Genomic DNA, 14,947 nt, shown 5'->3' with positions numbered 1-14,947 from the left:
CCTGGCCTTTCCAGAATCTTCCAGGACTACTTCTGAAACCAAGCTTTGGTGGACTTTGTTGCTTGGAGTCATTGTCCAAACACTCAAGCTTCAGCTTTTTCACAGGAGGCATGATGTATTCTCCAGGACTTTACTAATGCTTGATTGAATCCATCTTGCCCTCCACTTGCAGTAGGAAGGCCAGAAGAAGCAAAGCAGCACTAGAGCATCATTGATTCACCGCCATACTTCTCTATAGGTAATGTGTTCTTTTAGGCAGAGGCTTCATTCTTACTCCTCTAGATATACCACTGATCTTTAGAGCTAAAAAGTTCCAGCTTTATTTTATTGCTCCACAGAACAGAATCCCCAATAACCAGAAACTTATTTATATGGTTTTGATCATATTGGAGTCAATTTTTTTTTCTTTTTGGTCAATAGTGGTGTATGTTTTGGACCTCTGGCATGGGGATCCTTAGAGTTTAGTGCACGAGTTACTATGCAAACTGAAACTTCAGTGCCTGCAGACACTAAATCTTGTTGCAGGTCTTTTGCATTCACTCAAGGGTTTTTCAACCACATGCCTCCTCTGGAATCTGGTAGCACCTGGTGGAAACTTCTCCATTCCATTATGTCTGTTATGTGTAGCCATTGTTCCTTTAATGAGAACCTGTCAGCAGGTCTTTGTATCAGTTTAAGGTTCAATCTACAGTATGTTAGGTTGCTGTGATGCATAATAAATTCATACCTTTTTTTTTATCGATCCTTGATTCTGTTGCAGAGAAATCCCTTGTCTAAGTTTTATGCTAATGAGCCGCAAGTGCAGGAGACATAGCCTGCACTTACAGCACTGCAGCTTATCTTACCTTTTCCTCACCTGTCAGTGGGCTCCCGTCACTCACTCTTCTCTGTGACTTGCTCATCTGCTGGAGATCTCGTGCAAGCATTGTCACTGCCCCTGGGAATGATGGTGCCTGCGCAAGATCTCTAGCAGGGGACAGAGAACGGTGACCTGTTAGTCAGTGACAGGAGGCATTCGACGAGCAGGGAAAGAGTGAAAAAGGCCGGAGAGCTGTAAGTGCTTTGCCAAGCCCCCTGCACTTGCGTCTCATTAGCATAAAACGTGGACAAGGGATTTCTATGCATCAGAATCAAGGACTGATAAAACAAAGGTATGGACTTATTCTGCATCACAGCAAACTAACGTAGATTACATCAATTTGGAGTACAAAAATCTCCTGACAGATTCCCTTGAACTTTGAACTTGCAAGCTTTGCTTCAACTATAGCTCTAAGAACATTCTACTTCTTTGTATCTTCTTCTAACCTTATCCTTGTTTGTGCAAGACAATCATCTCTTCTCTTAACTTTTTGGACCACTATCTTGGCAACCCAAGAATGTTAGTGAACTGAAGGCCATTGTCCATAAGGAATGGCCCAAGATTCCTCAGGAACGTGACCAGAAGCTGGTTATACATTACATTTGTAGCATGTCATAACAGACAAAGATGCTGTACTAAGAGTTAAAGTTAATTATGAAGGGATTGAATAATTCTTGGACTTCATTAAAGTGGTACTTTGTGTTGAACTTGGAGAAAGTTTGAAAATATCGCTAAAAACCTGTAATGGAGGTTTAATAATCCTGACTGCAACTGTAGCATTATTAGTAAGGTTTCTGCATAATTTTTTAGTGATCACCATATCTTTTTTTTTCGTGGTGTCAGGTTCCAAGAGGAGATGAAGATGTCACACTAAATTTCACAGTGGAGGAGTGGGAACGATTTGGACGTGACCCAGTTAGTAACATGGACATGATGATTATGGAGAATCATCAAACGCTAAATTCATTGGGTAAGATTATCTGTTATTACTACACACATGTAAAGAGTTTCTGTAGTTGATGAACTTATGCTTAAATGGGTTGTCTACTACAAGGACAACCCATTCTTGATCTAAATGTTTGGCCCTGATAAAATAAAAAAAACCTATACTCACCTCCTGTGCTGGCGGCGTTCCAGCGGTGTCAGCACTCGCGTTCCTGGGACTCCCGTGCGGCTGTTGTGACACGTGAGCCCTGCGCCCAGTCAGAGCTGGCGTTCTTGTCCCCGCCTTTGAACGAATTGAACATGAAGAGGAAGTAAGAGAGCAGCCGCAGCCCTGGCTTCCTCTTCATGTTCAGTTTGTATGAAGGTGGGGACAGGAACGCCAGCGCTGACCAGGCTCACGTGTCATAAGAACTGCACGAGAACCCCGGGAACGCAAGGGCCGACACCGCTGGAACGGCGCTGGCACGGGAGGTGAGTATAAGCTATTTTATTTTATCAGGGCCAAACAATTAGATCAAGAAGGGGATGTATTACTAGTGGACAACCCATTTAAACGGAGTCTGTTTTTGCTTCCAAGTCTGGGAGTAGCATAATGAAGGGGCAGAGACCCTGATTCCAACGATGTCATTTGCTGGACTACTTGCTGTAGTTTCAATAAAATCAGTGTTTTATCAGTAGGAAATTCTCACTAGAGGACTAGTAAATCTGCTGCCATGTAGAACTCCATATTCATGAGTTATGTATAACTTCGCTCTCTTCAATGATTGGCAGCTTTAAGCCAGTGCACAGTGTACACAGAAAGCTGCCAATCAGTGATGTGGGCAGAGTTATACAGAGCTCAGCATTCAGAGAACTGCCATAGCTGCAGCAGATAAAACAGTGATTTCATCAAAACTACTGCAAACAGCCCAGTAAGGGACACAATGCATTAATCAGGGTATCTGCCCCTACATCATGCTGCTGTCAGATGAGGTAGCAAAAACCTAGTGACTGATTCCCTTTAAACCTGATTTTCACTAGAATATGTACATTATTCAATGGATGCATAATATAGTCAGGGTTGATGTACTGTTAGCTCAAATAGCACGAAAATATATTGTGCCATTTTATAAAGTGTATGACAGAACATAGGGAAAATGGATGGAGCCCACCACAATGCGAGGCAATTGATGTCAGGGATGGAGATACACGTGGGGGGGTGCTGCTTCTGCTGGTGAGGCACAGCCATGAAAATGAGAAAGGAAGAAAGAATCCGGCACAACCATCCAATGTTAAAATCCAGTTTATTCACAAGCCAAGGATCCAAGGAAACCTATAAAACTGCCGCGTTTCTAGCCCAAAACAGACGTCCTTAGCCTATGACTAGGGGCGCCTGTGTTGCGTCAGATTTTATATGTTCCGTTGGATCCTTGTTTTTAATGGCTTGTGAATAAACTGGATTTTAGCGTTGGATTGTTGTGCTGGATTCCTTCCCTCCTCCTCCTACAACAGAATATAGTAACTGTCTACTTTGGTCATAAGGGAAGCTCTCCTATCTCACTTACAATTGGCACTTGGCTTCTTGTGTTACCAGCCATGTACACTTTCGGTCAGCATTATTGCTAACCATATGTAAAAAAATAGGAAAAAAAGGCTAAAAAGTGTCTATGTACCAACTGTGTATCATTAGAATATTTTAATAGCATGTCCACATACAGAAATGATGACCTGTCAACTTACATACAAGCATTTAAAAAAAAAAAGAGAAAAATGGAAAATACAGTGGACATAAGTCTACACACCACTGTTAAAATGCCAGGTTTTAATCACCTAAAAAAAATCATACCAAGAATAATAATTTCAGAACTTTTTCGACCTTTAATGTTGCAATTCAAATGAAAAACAAACTGAAATCTTTTACGGTGTAAAAATAAAGAACTAAAATAATGTGGTTGCATATTTATGCACACCCTTAAATTAACACTTTCTTGAAGTACCCTTTGAATTTATGACAGGATTGTCTTTTTTTCAGTCAGCAAAGCATATCTAGAATTGACAATTTTTGCCTACTCTTCCTTGCAGTAGCTCCAAATCTGTCAGATTACGGGTTTATTTCTTGTATACAGCGCCCTAGTCAGATCAACCTACCGATTTCTATTGGATTCAGGTCTGGGCTCTGGCTGGGCTATTCCAAAACTTTGATCTTCTTCTGGCGGAGCCATTCTTTTGTTGATTTGGAGATTAGCTTAGGGTCATTTTCACAAATGAAAGATAAAATTCATCTTCAACTTTTTAGGCCTGAAGGTTTTGTTGCAGAGTTGACTGATATTTGGAATTGTTCATAATTCCCTCCAACTTGACTAAAACCCCAGTTCCAGCTGCTGAAAAACAGCCCCAAAGCATAATGCTGCCTCCACCATGCTTCACTGTGGATTTGGTGTTTTTTTTTTTTGGGGGGGGGGGGTGTTATGTACAGTATTGGTCTTGCGCCAAGCACACCTTTTTGGAATGATTAACAAAAAAGTTGAACCTTGGCCTCATCAGCCCATAAAATGTTGACTTGATGTAGATTTTGGCAAAACATAGCTGAGCTTGGATGTTTTCATTTACTTGCCATCCTACCCCCACAGACCAGACATATGACTATTACGGGAGATTATTATCACATGTAGTACATCAGTGCTTGCCTTTAATGTTGCTGAAGGCCTGGATCAATATTCTTGTAGTCTTTTCATCAGTTTTTGAGGGACGTCCAATTCTAGGTAATGACACTGTTGTGACAAATTTAAACTATTTCTTGATGACCGTCTTCACAGTGTTACTTGGCATATTTAATGCCTTGAAAACTTTTTTTTTGTACCTTTCTCATTACTGATAACTTTCATCAGTGAGATTCCCTTGCTGTGTTGTAAGCTGTTTTAGGGACGTTTACCCTTATGCAACCACATTATTTTAGTATTGTTATTTTGATATCCCTCTCAAAATGATATCAGTTTGTTTCTCAATGGATTTTTACAGATTATGGGTGACATTTAAGGTGGAAAAAGTGGTATGATTTTTTACATGACAAAAACCTGGCATTTTAACAAGGGTGTGTAGACTTTTTATATCCACTGTAGTAGTTAAAATAGACAAAATTAAAAGAGTTGTCCAGATAAAACATGTTATTACTGCTGCTCCATTTATTCTCTATAGGGCAGCTAGAAAAAGCTGAGTGCAGAGCACAGCAGCCCTGAAGGGAATGAATGGAGCAGCTCTCAAGCATATGCAGTGCTGCTCAATTCTTTCGGTGTTAAAATTTTCCCATTCTATCGATTGGTGTGATTCCCATTGGTAGGACCACCACCATATATCAGCCAGAGACAGGAAAAAAAAACTAGAAAATAATACTTTATTTATGTCGCCCCTCTCAACGTAGAATATCCCTAGGTCACCCTAATGTGTAACTGATTCCAAAACTTGAATATGTCTCCACCCACCAGTGCAAAAGTTGAATAAAAGGGAGTAGTCCTATATATAAATAACTATATGCCACAAAGATAATTCTACACACTTTATCAGTAAACACAAAAATAATTTATAAAATTTATGACCAAGATAAAGGAAGGGGAAGATGATTCCTACTGACACTATGTATACGATTGTACATTACACGCAATATGTAATCAGTTATGATCTCCAACAATGTGTCTATTTCAAAGTATCAAACAAGCATCTGTTACAAGAACATCAAGGTGTCTGCAGACAACAATTATTGTGTAAACATAAATACATTGCTCATAATAGCGCATCACTTCAAAACAAAAGAAAAAAAAAGAAATGTATATCAAATGGAAAGAGGGGGGTATATCTAAAGAAGAATATAATGCTGTCTGCAGGGAATGCAGGGTAAGCGTTAGAAGAGCTAAAGCCAGTAATGAAGTGAAGCTTGCAAGGGAGACCAAAAGCAATAAAAAATTATTTGGGGGATATGTCAAAAGCAAAAGAAAAGTCAAAGATGCTATGGGAATTTTACAGGGTGAAAAGGGTAAAGTGGACAAAAATGTAATTGAGAAGGCCGAAATGTTAAATTCCTATTTTGCATTTGTATTCTCTAAGAAAGCAAATGTAACATCAACTGATCTTCACAGTGCTATTGAATGAATAAAAGAATCCACACTATCTATAAACAGAGAGATGGTAAGGGAACACTTAGCTAAGTTACATGAATTTAAATCTGGTCCAGATGAATTACATCTTAGGGTACTGAAAGCGATGGCAGTGGAAATTGCAGAACCAATAACCAGAATTTTTGAAAAATCCTGGAGAACAGGAGAAGTCCCAGAAGATTGGAGAAGCGCAAATGTCACTATTTTCAGAAAAAGAAAGAAGATGGAGCCAGGAAATTACAGGCCAGTGAGCCTTACTTCTATACCAGGAAAGATCTTTGAACAAATTATTAAACAGCATGTATGTAAGTACTTGGATAAGAATACCATAATTAACCAAAGCCAGCTAGGGTTTGTAGCAAACAAGTCATGCCAGACTAATCTAAATTCCTTCTATGATGGAATCACTGACTGTGTGGATCAGGGAAATGCGGTTGATATTGTATATCTCGACTTCAGCAAAGCATTTGATAAAGTATCTCATACTATCCTTATTGAACTTATTGAAAAAAATGACCAAGCATGGGACTGACAAGGGTACGGTTAGGTGTATTCATAACTGGCTCAGTGATCCTACTCAGAGTGGTAATAAATTGTTGCACATCCAATTGGAAGTGTGTTTAAAGTGGGGTACCACAAGGCTCTGTCCTGGCCCCAGTGTTGTTCAACGTTTTTATAAATGATAAGGGAACTGAAGGTAAACTAATCAAATTTACAGATGATGCAAAGCTAGGATGGATAGCTAGCTCTAGAGAAGACAGAGAAAGGATTCAGGAGGATCTAGATAAGCTTGAACAATGGGCAGCAACTAATAGAATGGTATTTAACAGGGAGAAATGCAAGATTCTACATCTGAGCAAGAAAAACGAAAATGACTACAAAATGGGAGCAATAGAATCAGGTCTGTGGAGTCGGTAAGCCAAACCTCCAACTCCGACTCCTCAATTTCCCTGACTTCGACTCCACAGCACTGCATCATTACTGAGCGTGTACATAAAGTGCAGCACAGATTCATCTCAACTAAAAGCAGAGAGCCTTAGATCAGGAAAAGAACAGACATTTATAGGACATTTCATAACTTTCCCAAATTTTTATGAAAAAAATGTACAGCACATCCTCTGCTCATTACAGCTCTGAGGTTCCATTTATAGCAGAGACTGATAAGTTACCATGTGACTAGGTGACTGTGCCACTGTCCCTTATGGGGACAATTTTATCAAATGCCCATGATAAGCGTGCATATGCATGGCTGTTTGTATGGAAGCAGAGTATGTGGCCTCACCTGAATGTATGTATTGTGCCTGTGTAGTGAACATATATATATATTTATGCATGCCTATACTGATCATGCATATATCTGCATACAGTGATAGCTTACACCTTTCTGTTAATGACCATCTTCGGTCCAGCACCAGTTTTCCACTTGATACACTGATCTAAGAATTCAGATTACCCCAAATCCAACCATTTGCAAGTTGCCCTTTTACTACCCAGCTTTTCTGTATCTCACTCAATATTAGCTCCCCACCCACTGCATTTTTGTGCTGGCATAACTATTGCCTCCCTACAGCCACATGCTTTTCCATATCGTTTTCAGACTGGATCATTTGACATATACACCAGGAACAGCTGCCAATGTATATCTTCAACAGATGACAGCAAAGTATCCTACTGTATTGGCATATGATTGCATATGTCACCCACAGGTTGATAGAGATGTGCAATATACTTTTTTTTTCTTACACTGTATACTGTGGTATAGTTTGCATAGTCTATAATGCTATTCTGTATTGCAAAACAAAGGTATACTGATTTACATAAGGCCAATAAAGGCTGAAAGCAGTGGCTGGTGTTTAGTCCAAGTGTAAGATCATAATATGAGGTGAAAACAACCAAAATGTTTTGTAATTACTAAACAAAAGTGTTTAGAGGGTCTACTTTACTCATTATACTCATGTGGATAGGCAGCAAAACAGCAACAGGCCAATTTGATGGACGCAGTAGATACATTTGGATGAGACAGCACAGTTGGACAATTAACGAGTAATCCTCAATTTTCATCAATCAATACTACACATGAAAATATCATATCAGAGAAATGGGCTTCTTTCTTCTCCTGAATTGATCTTTCACTCTCCATTCATGGGTAAAGTATGTATTCAGTGAAGACAGATTTTCCCATTACTGAGATAGTTGGTGCTTTTAAATATAATTCTATGGGAGGGGGAGGAGAATGAAGAAGCTAGAGGCAGACAGACATTCTGTTGGAAGTTCCATACAACTTCATGAACACCAGCTGCCATCTCCTGTCTCAGCAATGTGAAAATCTTAATTCACTAAAGACAGATTTTAAAAGTGTGGATTTCCTAAATAGTGCTCATATCACCACGCGGTGCCCCTCCAAAAATTGGACTCAAAACAGGTGAAGTAGGCCACTACAGATAGGTTTAAATGCTAAGCTTCAATTTCTATAGGAGTGGGGTTTACTGTCTTGAATTGAAAAATACCTTAAAGGGGTATTCCCATCTCCAAGATCCTAACCCAATATGTAGTGGGTGTAATAATATAATATTAGCAAACATCTCCAATTAGAAATATAGTATATTTGTTCTGATTTGCTATCTCTTTCCTCATGTGCAGGCATCACAGGACCTTAGGTATCCATGGTTACGTCCACTGATAAAGTCACAGTTAGTTAGCAAGTTGCCAGTGGTCGTAACCATGGATACTTAAGGTCCTGCGATGCCTGTACGTGAGGTAAGAGATATAGCGAATCAAAAATACTATACTACATTTCTAATTGGAGGTATTTGCTAATATTACTATTATTACACCTACTACATATTGGGATAGGATCTTGGAGATGGGAATACCCCTTTAAGTCTCTCATTGTCGTACTCTTCAGTCAGTCTTCCCTAATGGTGTATCCTATACATTTGATATAGGTTGCATCACACTACTATGCTCTGCACTGATGTGTCGGAACATTGGTGTCATCTACAGATGCTACAGGCATTAAAGGGGTTGTCCAGGACTCTATGTGACTGCAGACTTCTGAATCCTGGCGGCGTGTGGTGTGCATGCTGTCAGGATTCTCTAGTGTTGCCGGTGCAAGTGGGCATTCACGTGACCGCATGTATGCAATATGCATACTTGCGATCAGACGCCAATTAGACATGCTCGTCCTTCATTAATAGAAATGCATTGAGCAATAACGAGCACGTCTAGTCGGAATGTAGCTGGAAGTATGCAAATCATACGCATGTGCTCCCGGCAATAGCGGAGAATCCTGATAGTATGCACACCACATGCTGTCAGAATGTAGAAGTCTGCAGCCACTCTAAGGGTATGTGCACACGTTCAGTATTTACAGCAGAAAGATCATGTTTTTTCGTATGTATTTGATGTGTTTTTTCCTATTCGTTAACATGGGTGAAAAGTGCTGCAAAAACGCATAAAGAATTGACATTTGGCAGATTTGAATCTTCTTCACATCTGCAAGGAAAAAATAAGCTACATGTCCATGAGATTTCAGTATAATGCTGAGTTTTTCACTGGGAAAACACAGCAAAAACATGATGTGTGAACCTAGCCGGAGTCTGGACAGGCCTTTAAACAATTTTGTGGTTACCATTGCATGCCTGTTCAGTGTGCATAGCATGGCCACTCAGTTGGCCGTGTTATTTACCTTTTGTACAAACATTCTTTCACATTACATGTTTTATGAACGTTAACTACATCTCTACTCGTTCTCTAACTGTTTGCCAAAATTCACTTGTAGTTTTTCCCTGGTTCTCCAAACCACGTTTAGCAATTTTTGATCTACAGTTGTCACACAGCACTTTTTTTTATTACATGTCACTTTGTCACATTAGTCTCCATCTATTGTTATAATAAGTAGTGTTGATTGAGTATGTATCATTAACCCTTCCCGTCGAGGACACTCGGGTGCTCACAAGTATTTTGGCATGCTGGGCGTTTCATTCACTGTCGCCGCGCCTGCAAGTGTCATGGCAATCTTGCCAAAATACTCGGCGAGTACCCAAGCTTGCTCGCCGGAAAGGGTTAATGATACAAACTCAATCAACACTAATAATAAGGATTGAAAAACCCTTCTCTGTACAGCAGTGAAAACGGAGTACTTTGCTCTGCTATTCAAAGATTGTGATCATCTGTGCTGGGTGCCACAGGACAACATATTCTGATGACGGATCCACTTTAACACAAGTTCATGGTGCTCAAAAAGCCTTTTTGGGCATATTTTAATGTTGGACTATAGTTAACTATTGTATCTTTTACCAGGTATGATCAATTATTTCTCTTCCACAGATATGAGTGAGTCCCTTGACAAGATGGTTTCTGAAACTAAAAGCATGGTGAACATTAATCAAATGAGACACTATCCAAGCATGTACAAGCCTCGGAAGAGGAAAGGGCAGCCCGTTCGATATGTAGCAAATAACTCTGCCTCCTGTGAAGACGACACCTTCATAAACGCTGACACCAGCCCAGAACAAGCACAAGATGAACACATGTCCATAATTATAAAAAAGGAGCACGATACTAAAATTTACATGCGCTCAGAACACACTCAGACAGATTTCACTCTAACTCAAGTTAAAGATGAGCCCATAGAGAAGGGGAAAAATTCACTCCCAGACTTTGTTCGCATTGACTTTGATTCTGTCTTCATGGCCAACCAAGGTTTGTCTCCAGAAACTACTAGAAAACTTTATGACTGCGCTTTGTGCGGCAAAACTTTTACCAGCAAGTCAGGAATTGTTAAGCACCACAGAATGCACTCTGGAAGAGTAGTCTCCTGTCCAGACTGTGGCAAGGACTTCACCTGTAACTCTGAACTCGTAGCCCACCAGAGGACACACACCGGGGAGAAACCATTTCCTTGTGCTTCCTGTGGGAAATGTTTTTCCACCAACACAAACTTGGTAGCGCACCAAAGGATCCACACAGGGGAGAGGCCGTATTCTTGCACAGAATGTGGAAAGTGTTTTACCAGCAGTTCAGACCTTGTAAAACATCAGATAATCCACACCGGAGAGAAACCTTTTTGTTGTCATGACTGCGGAAAAGGTTTTACCAGCAAATCCAACCTTGTTAAACACCAGCGAATTCACACGGGTGAAAGACCTTTTCTGTGCGCCGAATGTGGTAAGGGCTTTGCCATCAAGTCTAATCTTATCAAGCATCAGGTTGTCCACACTGGTGAGAAGCCGTACCCCTGCCCTGAGTGTGGCAAGTGCTTCTCTAACCAGTCCAATGTTGCAAAACATCAAAGAACTCACTATGGTTCGAAGCGGATTGCCACCAAAACTGAATAATGTTTTACTTACCTGCTCACAAGCTGGGAATATCATCAGACAACCTTGTGTGACAAGGGACTATAATTTCTTCCCGTTGACTCTCTGTTTCAGCAAAGATAACCGATTATCTTTGCGCGAGAAATCTGACCGCCACCTTGTCTTGCTGTTAAACATTCGGAAACCGTACGTTTTTCTATCTGGTTTTGTTTGCCAATATAGTTTTGTTCCTTTTAGACCATCATATGCACTAGGTCTGAGGGACAAACCCCAGTCTTAAAAGCCGCAGCCTGATGTCTTTACATGGTCTTGGTAAATAAAAACCTTATTTCATGTAATAGACAAAAGTGTTTCCTGCAGGTGTCCAGTCTAGCATTCTGCACCCAGAGCAGCAGGACACTTATTAAATATGATGAACAAGAAGATTCTTAGTGATGATGACATCTTGAAGTAGGCCAGGAATGGTAAGAGATCCTGCAACATACAGAGTAGGTATATTGCACAGTCAGAAGGGCCCTCAATTTGCCAAAACAAAACTGCCAGTCTGTTACATTACATTCAATGTGTACTCTTTTCCTGCCTATATATTCTATATATTCTCTTAGACATTAGAAGACCACTATTGCCAAAAATACTTTTTTTCTGTTGATGAAGAATACACTTCTCACACAGACTTGCAAGAATTGCTGGGATACCAGCATGTGATAGAAAGCTGCACAATAATGGCCCATCCTTTTTTAAAATTTCACTTTAATGTTGTATATGCTTAGAACATAAGCACAGTACTGGCCAACAGTTTGGACATACCTGCTCATGCAATGGTTTTCTTTGAAATGTGCACATTGTAGATTCAGACTAAAGGCAGCAACCCACAAAAGTAAAAATATGGAAACCGGGAGTAAAGAAACAAACCAGAAAATGTGTTAAACCTTAGATTCGCCAAAGTTCCCCCCTTTTTACTCTGATAACTTTACACACCTTTTTGACATTTTCTGAACTCCGCTTCCTCAGGTCATCACCTGGACTGGCTTCCAATGAACATATATGCCTTGTCAACAGTTTATTTGTGAATCACTGGCCTTAAGAATGTGTTTGCGACAATAATTTGTGTTTTGCAGAGTCAATGTTGCTACACAGTTGGTCACATAACCCTTACTCAGTCTAGAGTTGTGTTTTGGGTCATTGTTCTGTTGCAATACAAATGATGGTCCCACTAAATGTAAACCAGACTGGTTGGGAAATCATTGCAGAATGCTATGGCAGCCATGCTGGGTTAGTGGGCCATGAATTTGGAATAAATCACCAATGGTGTCACCAGCAAAGCACCATCACACCATACTCATAGATTGTAAGCTTGCGAGCAGGGCCCTCTTTCCTTTTAGTATCTGTTGAGTTATGTGTTATTCTGTAATGTCTTTATTGTCTGTACAAGTCCCCTCTAAAATGTAAAGTGCTGCAGAATATGTTGGTGCTATACCTCCTCCTCTATGCATCACATTACCACATATGTAGAAACCATCTGCTCACCTTTTCTATTTTCTCAAAAATATGGCAGTTGGTACCAAAAATCTCAAATTTTGACTCCTGAGACCACAGTACAGATTTCTACTAATCTAATGTCTAATTCTTGTATTGTTCAGTCCACACAAGTCTCTTCTTGTTTGCGGTCCTCAATAGAGGCTTTCTTGCAGCAATTTGATCATAAAGGCCTGCTTCTTGCCGCCTACTCTGGGGGTAGTTGATGTTGAGATTTGTCAGCTACTTGGTATCTGTGCATCATATACGAGGGCTGTTATATGAGCTGCTATCAGTTTGCAGTTTCTGAGGCTGGTAACTTTGATGAACTTTCCGCTGCAGCAGAGGTCATTCTTGGTCTTTCTGTTATGGGGCAGTCCTCAAAAGAGCCAGTTTCGTCATAGCAATTGGTGATGGTTTTCATGACTGCCCTTGAGGATACAATCAAGGTTCTAGCAATTTTCTGGATTGACTGACATCCATGTCTTAAAGAGATGATGGATTGTTGTTTCTCTTGAGTGGTTCTTGCCATTTTGTGGAATAGGCCTTAGCACTGCATGGAACTATGTATCAACACTGACTCTGCAAAACACAACTGATTGTCACAAACATACTTAAGGCTGGTGATTTCACAAATGAACTCTTGACAAGGCATATCTGTTCATTGGAAGCCAGTCCAGCTGACCCCCAGATGAAGCTGTTTGAGAGAATTCAAAGGGGTTTAACACTGTCATCAAAGTAAAAGAGGGGATACTCTGAGAATGCAAAGTACACATAGGAGCTGATTTATCAAGACTGGCATAGCACATGCTCGCTGTATGCCAGTCTTGCAGGAGTAGAAGGCGTATGCAAATTAATTAATTTGGCTCCTCTTCTGAGTGGCGTGCGTCTCAGTCTGCCGCGCCAGAAATGCTACTCCTGTTAGGCACGCGTTTCTGGCACACAAAAAAAACATAATGGGCTGGCGTGGCCGTTTTGACGATGCTGATTCTAACTTTATGCGCAACTTGATGAATCGGCCCCATATTCTTGTTTCTTTCACACATATTTATTTACTCCGTGTTTCCATATATATTCCTTTGTGGCTTTTCAGTCTGAATCTACAATGTGCACATTCCATTAAGGAAAACCATTGCATGAAAAGGTGTGTCCATACTTTTGACTATTACTGTATATCTGTTAATATGAATATCCACTACTGCAGTTTGGTAAAGTTTTTCCTTCTGTGTCTTTCTTATATTTGACGGGATGGCATCACTTGTTATATGATGCCTTAATTGGATAATTATATCTGTGTTTTTATATGGATGTATCATGGTCATGAAAATATAGAGATCTCAATGGGTCTGTATGATATGACACATATTACAGTGTTATTATGGAACCATTTATATTATCACAGCTGGGTCATGAGGACTTTAAAGGTCTACAATAAACTATGATATGGCACAACTGTATTATATTATGGGTCAATATTAACGGATATGAAGCTTTATGGTAGAGTATATCAAACAGCTGTGTCATATTATTGAATACTGGGGTGGGTCAGGGCTCTGAGGCCAACTATGTAATTTCACACAGTTGTCATAAGGGTTAGCGACCCAAGTAGCCATTAGGAAGTCATTGAAGTGTGGTATGTAAAATTTGACTTGCAAAGATCCAGTCTTCACAGGTGATTTGAATAAAAACAAAATGTATTTAGAATAAGAATTACAATTAAAAAGGGATAGGTAATGAAAGATAAGCGATAAAAGGTATGTATATAAAAATGTTTATGAATATAAGAGAGATCGGATCTGCTGCAAAAGGGTGCAGTATTTAAAGGGGTTGGCCACTACTTTACAAGTCCCTTTCATGTGAATTAATTACCATAGATCAGCAATTTTATAAATGCCTTATTTTCTCAAATCATTCTGTAAGAAGAGCTCACACTGCTCCTGTGCATGCTGCTGCAGGTACAACTGTCTCTGCAGACATGGCTCTCCTCGTATCTTAATGTATACAGTAGGGTGGGTGGGTTGTGTATATATAAGATATACATACACCGCTCTCTACCCTGTTTAATGCATATAAACCCTGCTGTATACACTCTATATTATTAATACATTTAAATCTCTCTCCCTATCCATTAATTAGTGAGGGGAAATAGAGAGAATCTTTATTGCCAGGGCTTGTGCTGTGTG

General features: G+C 39.9%; 1 protein-coding gene across 1 annotated transcript in view; it reads left to right on the top strand.

The window, feature by feature from the left end:
* LOC141273079 (gastrula zinc finger protein XlCGF66.1-like) overlaps positions 1-14,672 on the top strand; it is a 58,907-nt gene extending 44,235 nt beyond the window's left edge. The window contains exons 4-5 of the mRNA XM_073684440.1: positions 1,703-1,829; positions 10,261-14,672. Coding sequence (XP_073540541.1) covers positions 1,703-1,829; positions 10,261-11,270 — 1,137 coding nt within the window. The 3' untranslated portion in view covers positions 11,271-14,672. The remainder of the gene's footprint in view (positions 1-1,702; positions 1,830-10,260) is intronic.
* The last annotated feature ends 275 nt before the right edge of the window (positions 14,673-14,947 follow it).

Source organism: Phyllobates terribilis, unplaced genomic scaffold (genome assembly GCF_046119375.1).
Source record: "Phyllobates terribilis strain yellow unplaced genomic scaffold, ASM4611937v1 Scaffold_5__5_contigs__length_657084704, whole genome shotgun sequence".
Lineage (NCBI taxonomy): Eukaryota > Metazoa > Chordata > Amphibia > Anura > Dendrobatidae > Phyllobates > Phyllobates terribilis.
This window is presented reverse-complemented; position numbering and strand designations above follow the sequence as displayed.